Source organism: Cydia fagiglandana, chromosome 9, assembly GCF_963556715.1.
Source record: "Cydia fagiglandana chromosome 9, ilCydFagi1.1, whole genome shotgun sequence".
Taxonomy (NCBI): domain Eukaryota; kingdom Metazoa; phylum Arthropoda; class Insecta; order Lepidoptera; family Tortricidae; genus Cydia; species Cydia fagiglandana.
The window spans coordinates 10,578,688-10,586,232 of NC_085940.1; the positions used below are offsets into that span (position 1 = coordinate 10,578,688).

At 35.3% G+C, this 7,545-nt stretch overlaps 2 protein-coding genes across 2 annotated transcripts; both read right to left on the minus strand.

The window, feature by feature from the left end:
- Positions 1–3,285: 3,285 nt before the first annotated feature.
- On the minus strand, positions 3,286–4,405 carry LOC134667347 (uncharacterized). Its single transcript, XM_063524709.1, has one exon. The coding sequence runs from the start codon at positions 4,372–4,374 to the stop codon at positions 3,475–3,477; it is 900 nt and encodes a 299-aa protein (XP_063380779.1). The 5' UTR covers positions 4,375–4,405; the 3' UTR covers positions 3,286–3,474.
- A 91-nt stretch (positions 4,406–4,496) lies between these two features.
- Positions 4,497–5,401, minus strand: LOC134667348 (uncharacterized). The gene has a single exon (XM_063524711.1). The coding sequence runs from the start codon at positions 5,261–5,263 to the stop codon at positions 4,526–4,528; it is 738 nt and encodes a 245-aa protein (XP_063380781.1). The 5' UTR covers positions 5,264–5,401; the 3' UTR covers positions 4,497–4,525.
- Positions 5,402–7,545: the final 2,144 nt, after the last annotated feature.

Consider the following 7,545-nt stretch of genomic DNA (forward strand, 5'->3'; position numbering starts at 1 on the left):
TCTCAGGTTCTGCAGATTGCAATGTTACATCGAGGAGCATGTTATTCTCTACCCAACTTAGTTAAATTGCTAGGGCAATTCTTGCTGAGGCCGCATGAGATCCGAGACAAAAGTAACCCGTTTCCGCTGAGGAAAAATAAGTCTGGCCCTGGAGGGAAACTACCTTAAATCCTTAAGTTGGCTCATTTTACTTAAAGGAGACATTCCTTTATTTTTAAAAAGAAACAAAACTGCATTCAAAGATTTTCTAAAACCCGCTTGCCTCGCCCGGGACTCGAACCGACTAAAAATTCCAAAAAATAAACACTCGCAATATTATTCTACTAGTCGATACAGTTAATGTTAATGATAACATTTCTCCAAGATACATTAGGACTTACACTCGTCTGTCGTACAAAATATCCATAAAATCTAATATTTAGTAGGTACTCAAGATTTTTTTAGACAAGCCAAATTGAAGAAATAAAGAAATATCATTGAATTCAGTTTTGTTTCTTTTTAAAAATAAAGGAATGTCTCCATTAAGTAAAATGGGCCAACTTAAGGATTTAAGGTAGTTTCCCTTCGGCTCGACTTATTTTTCCACATTGTATATCATATATTATGTGTGTATTATGTACATAGGTATATGGGTAGGTACTCTTTCTGAAAAAATGTGGCATAAAAATACATTGCAAACTACATTTTGTGACATACCTGAAACTGTTAACGTATGATTTTAGTTTCGAGGCGAGACCGTCTCCAGCCAAAATTAGTTAGCAGCGGGAATAGTGTTTTATGCAACGGGTGCAGTCAAATGTAAAAATATGATCGCACAAATCATACTCAAAATTGTGTCTCATAACTCTTATGTCAGCGAATTAAGAAAATACATACAAAAGTATGTCTGTTGTATAATTTTAATCTATTCTTCACTTTAGGTAGATCTTTCTAAACCTTTGCGGAAAACTTTTTAAATTGCATTGCATAGACAATAGGCAATTACCCGGTTCTCGATTACAAAAAAGTACGACTGCGTTCAAGGAGACCGAAATGTCTTTTTTTTTATAATGTGTTTATATATTTTTGTACCTATTATTTTGTTCGTAATTTAGTATTTTACTTTTATATTCATGTTATAAAGTAATATAATTCAAGCAGAAAAATAAATAAAGAATATTAATTTAATAAAATACTTATTGGGGCTACGTTTTCTGTAGATATAAATATTTACAATTACAATTACGAAGTATTTTTACGAATTATATTTACAATTACGAAGTATTTTTACTTCCATTTTGATTTGCCTAACCTACCTATCTTAATTTGAAAAGGTAAGTAATTTTGTAAATAATAACTAACTTTTTTGGAACATATAAGTAAACCTTTAAAAAAATAGGTACAACAGTTAAGTATACTCAAACAAACACTTGTCAGTAGAAAAAGCCGCAAAAATTTTCAATCGGAGATTAATTTTCACGCCTACATTTTTTAACGTACATATAAACATAATTAAATCTGACTATTAAATTTAATAATAGAATGTCTGCATTAGGTCTCGTTTACCCAATTAAGCTACACTAACGAATGCAGACCTGTTACCTAATATCTGATTAAATATGCTCTCTGAGACGGCACATAAGCCTATAGTTGGTTTTTTTTTTTAGCATTAGAAATAAGGTAAACAATCTTGATGTGTCTTTTAATTGAATAACATATTTTAAAAATAAGTTACGGCAAATATGTAAACAATTATGAATCTAATACGATCATTTATATTCTTCTGCTTTCATAAGTAATAGTTACTGATTTTAAAAAAGCGTTTTTCAATTAAAAGACATGTCAAGATCGCTTACCTTCTTGCAAGTTCTTTCTAATGCTAAAAAAAACGAACTATAGCGAGTGTTGATCTACTTATTTCTTAGTGATTCTACTTTACTGACACGTATGGCTTTTTTTGATTATTTAGGAAAACAAATTAAATGAGGGTTTTCAAATTAAACAAAATATTTTTTTGTAAGTGTACCTAGTAGTATCTTAATCAAAAGCGCACATTTTCGCCATCTAATTCTGTGCTCAAACACCCAGGATCTGGAGTCACCTAAAATGAAGTCTAGACAGGATTACCTATCGTTTTCAAACCGACCCATTTGATCAGAAAAGAACTTTGCGTCAAACTCCAATTTAACTACCAATTCTAGTTTTATGGTGATATGTGAGTGATCTAAATTTAAATAAATTAAAAAAATGACAGGGAACCCTTCTGACTGTAAGTCTCTGTCTCTCTCTCTCTCTCTCTCCCTCTACAGGTAATTACCTTTCATCGACCTTCCCAATTTAGAAACCACGTCAAGAATAGGTAGGTACCTATCTAATAAAATACCTGAATATCGCACGGCATTATATTGTTACTGCCTAGTCAACCATTTGTGTCATTAGCAGAACACCTAAATACGGTGTATTGTTACTGTAATGGACTTATTTAATATTACCTACAACAAAGACAACAGAGTGCTTACCTTTTTGTTTACTCATAAGATACTAATAGGGCTTTAATCAATTTTAATGTAACCTGATTTATAGGGGTCCCGTTTTGTCTTTTAGGGGAATCTAATATGTATTATAAATAATATTTTCGACTCGAGAAGTTCCAAGTAACTCGTAGTGAGAAGTCGTACACACCTACCTACTTATTTATAGAATTTATGCCGAGCTCGTGATTCACCGATACCGCAACGGTCAAAAAATTCCTAGATAAAGTAGGCAAAATGGGTGGTAATGGTAAGGTTAAGGGACAACTGCAAGACAACAGACGATTCCTTGCCATGACACAGATAGAGTTGGACCAAGAAAAGTCTGCAGCGGATTTGATAGCCCACGCAGTGTAAGTGTTGTTTACGTATACATCATAATTTCATAGAAGTTTGACGTTTAAAATAACACGTGCACTGCGTGGGCTATCAAATCCGCTGTAGACTTTTCTTGCTCTGACTTTAATAAATAGTAGGTAATGATAGTACGTCCTCCAATTTTTATCTTCATACTTACAACTTTAACTAGGTACAACATTACATAGATACCTACCTTACAGTAAACAACCATAATTACGACAGAAAAAGGTGCGATATGCAGTTAGAGTTGGACCAAGATAAGTCTGCAACGATTTAGTTAGCATACGCAGGGCAAGTGTTATTTATACGTCATAATTGCATAGAAGTTTGACTTGGTCTAACTCTAGGACACTTGAGAGATAAGTAGGTACCTATGGGAGTTTGTCAAGGGTGTATTATAAATAAAATACATTCATATTCTTGTAGACTTTAATACATACGAGCATATAGCTACACATAGTTAAAACGATATTCAGTCTTACTTTAAAATAAATTAGCTAACTGTAAGATATAAATAAAATTTAAATAAGTCATGTCACAAGCAGATAATGATCGTGAGACAGCTTTTATTACAGAACTGGGATCAATTTAATTCTTCGTAGAATTATTTATACGGATTGTAGTTAAAGCTGGGAGAATAGCTTTGAGTAGGATAGCTTGGAGCGTGATAGGACGGCTTCGGTGCGTATCCATATGATGGGTGGTGGTACACCGGCTGGGGGCAGTCCTCCTCCCACAACCACCAAATAGTTATCAACACTTCCAAATTTATCAACAATAGAGAAATCACTGGAATGCTCAACTTACTGATCAAAGACTTCAGACCACCTTTAGCTGTCAACAAAGGCTTCACTATCCCGTTAATGACAATATCCTTGAAACCTTTTAGCTCCAAATCGTTGGAGGCAGATCCTGACAGCAATGCGAGGACCAACTCAATCAAACCGCTGATTTTACTTGCCGCCTTCGTAGCCACTGGTTTCACTAGTAGATCTGGCTTTAACAGTGATAATTTCGGAGTTTGTTCATGTTTGTATTGAGGCACGGGAGAAGGAGACCACGGTCCATAGTTCTGTGGGCTTGGGGAGTATCCATAAGAAGGGCGGTGATACGATCCATATTCGTCCGCCCGCTCAGCGGCACGAGACTCCTGATTCTCGTCCATCCTGTTTTCCGTCATCCTGTTCTCTGTCAACTGGTTCAAAGATTCAATGATTTCGTTGATTTCAGAGTTCAAGTTTTTTCCTATGAGCGAGGTATCCATTGGAACTTTTGGTGGAGACGGCTGTAACTGCCTAATGTTGCGCTGTTCAGGTATTTGCGGAACTTCCAGAATATTCGTAATTGGCTGATACATTGGCGGGCTTGCTTCCGGGTAGAACGAGACTCCGTCGTTAGGTAACAAAGTTCCCACTTCGTATTGATATCCATTAGGGTCGACTATTAATGTACATATACTATATTGAAATAAAACAGACGTCAGGAATGCTACCGCCAGCGACATTGTGAACAACTAAACTTGTATAAAATGCATCATCGCGCTTTATAAGGTAAAAATAACAAATATCCGCAAGTTGGCACTTTTTCATGTTATTATTATGTAGGTTATGTTTAGCGATTGAGTCATGTATTTTATTTTATTGGTGTTATAAGTGTCAGCTAATATTGACTCCGGAACCACAGTCCAGTGACATACATTGTGCAATCTTATCGCCGGCCAAAGCACTGAGTAGAACCTTGGCAAATGGAGCGTCTTCCTCGACGTCGTTTATCATGGCAAAAGTAGCAGCCGCACCCAAGTGGCTTGCCCAGCCGTCCCTCGAAGCTGTCTGAATAACACAAGCGATTCTTTCCGAACAATCCATGATCATTCTTGATTTGTGACCTTTTTTCTTTTTCTTCTTAAAATATTTGATCATCTTCGATATCATGGGCCACAACAGGAACGCCTTTAAACCTGCCTTAGCGATAAGCATCACTGTGAGCGGTAACAACATCATTTTGCCAGCTGCCACTTTAAGGAACACTATAACAGCAGCGGACATCATTATTTTAGCGGCACTTCCTAAAACACTGGCCAACGAAGAGAGAGAATCGGATTTCGGACACGACACATGATAAGAGTATCCAGGATCAGAATATGTCTTCCGAACATGATCCGAGTAATAATTAGATGGCGCAGTAAACAAATCCATGAACGGTAAAGGGAGTGCACTTGTGGGCGTTGCGGGACCTAATGCTTGATGGTTCTCCTGACCGAACACAGGAGACGCAAAAACAACAAAAAGAAGTGCGATTGATACAATCATGACTGAGAAACTGTTACGCTTCAAATACAACATTTTACTTAAAACCTCTGCCATGAAATTTAAATTTGTAGTCTTAAAATGCATGAACAAACAATTAACTGTTAACGGTATCAATGTCAACAGGTCATGTAATTTGTACAATTTTATGGATTATTTAAGGTCAATAAGCTAACAAATTAAGAACACTTTTGAAACGAAGTTATTTACTTTCACTTTGGATCTTAATTATTATAAACTTGGTCAAGCAGACCTTGTCAGTAGAAAAAGGCGGCAAATTTGAAAAATGTAGGCGCGAGGGGATAGCGTCTCATAGAAAATTTGAATTTCGCGCCTTTTTTTACTGACAAGATTTGCTTGACCATCTATAGCAATACTTTTTTCGGTCAATAATTTTATGAAACAAAATAATTGGTATTTATAGCTATGGTTGGCATAATTGTAAACAACCTTTGCCTTTTTTCTCAGAATGGCGGGAAAATTGTTGAGTGAAAAAAAAACAATTTTTTTTTTATTTATATACATTTCATGGCTAGCTCTCAACAGTCACCATCGTTTCTTGTCATCTTATTATTTCTGCCACTAAACATATATTGCAGATATATTATTGAAATTAAATAAAACTGACTAGTACTATGGCGACATGTACCCGTAAGATCTCAATAAATTTTGACAAAAGCGATGCAGTTTTGTTTCGTAACTGTGTCGTACATTCGCGATATTCTACGGCCGGTAAGTGTCAAAATGTACTATACATTTCGGAAATATTTTGTTTCAAACCCTAGCTATAAGCAATGATGTAATTAACTTCTCTCAGATGTATAACATAATCACTAGTATTGTGACAAACTATAAGTAGGTATTTAAAGTAAGTAAATAATATCCTTAATTAAAACTTAAATATGACTAGCAACAAGACAAGTCTGCGACTATTTTGATAGCACACGCGATGCAAGTGTTATTTTAAACGTAAAACTTCTATGGAATTATGACGTACGTAACACTCGCAATGCGTGTGCTATCAAAATCGTTGCAGACTTATTTTGATCTTACTCTAGGTAAGCAGAAAAGAAAAATCACTGTTCTAAAAAACTAAAAGTTTCTTATAGTTATTAGGGTTCCGTACCTCAAAAGGAAAAAACGGAACCCTTATAGGATCACTCCTGCGTCTGTCTGTCTGTCCGTCTGTCACAGCCGATTTTCTCCGGAACTACTAGACCAATTAAGTTGAAATTTGGTACCCATATGTAAGTTTGTGACCCAAATACGGACATGTAACGTAAACATGTTTAAAATTCATTATTTTAAACATGGGGGCCACTTTTGGGGGGTAAATGAGAAAATTAAAAAATAAAGTTTTTCAAACTATATCATATTACATATCAAATGAAAGAGCTAATTGTAAGGATCTCAAATATATATTTTTTAAACAGTTTAGAAGTAATTCAAGAGAGTAGGCAAAAAATTACCATTCCCCCCCTTTATCTCCGAAACTACTGGGTCTAAAATTTGAAAAAAAATACATCTAATAGGTCTATACCTATAGATGACAGGAAAATCTATTAGAAATGTACAGTCAAGCGTGAGTCGGACTTAATTACTTCGTTTTTAATCCGACCCCTACGGATTTTTTAAAGAGATTTCACTCACGTTTCACATAAAAAAATACATTGTTAAAAATTGTGTAATGTACAGAACCCTTGGAACGCGAGTCCGACTCGCACTTGGCCGGTTTTTTTCATTTATGTATACAAAAAATATACAGCTCGCTTAAAGCGATAATATTGTGAGCGGGATAACCGCGCGGTCAGCGATCCGCTCTGACCTAACTCGCGCCACGTCATCAAATAAACAAGCTGCTAAGAATGTTTTACGACCTCCGCTTGGCAACCATCTTACGTATATCAATACATAATATAAATAAAACAAAGTCCCCCGCAGAGTCTGTCTGTGTGTTCGCAATAAACTCAAAAACAACTAAACGGATTTTCATGCGGTTTCACCTACGAGTATGATTAATTATTGGGATAAATTGAAATTACATGTTTTACCTCTAAAATACCTGAGAACTACGCTATTGCGGGTTCATAACAAATAATAATATTGAACACTTACGCTTTTAGGTATAGTTATGGCTAGGTATGTCAATGTCAATCAGGCAGAAGGCTTACTTATCTGTCCATAATTTCATGGAAGTTTGACATTTAAAACTGCGTGTGTTATTAAAATCGTTGCATACCTACTTATCTTGGTCTAACTTTATTACTATTTTTTGGAGGTAACTAGTTCAATATACCTATACTCAGAAAATTACCTACTAGCATACTATTTACATAACAAAGCCAAAATAAAAAAATATAAACGTATGG

Excerpts from the sequence above, each read along its gene's own strand:
- LOC134667347 (XM_063524709.1), bottom strand. The coding sequence starts at position 4,374 with ATGTCGCTGGCGGTAGCATTCCTGACGTCTGTTTTATTTCAATATAGT.
- LOC134667348 (XM_063524711.1), bottom strand. The coding sequence starts at position 5,263 with ATGCATTTTAAGACTACAAATTTAAATTTCATGGCAGAGGTTTTAAGT.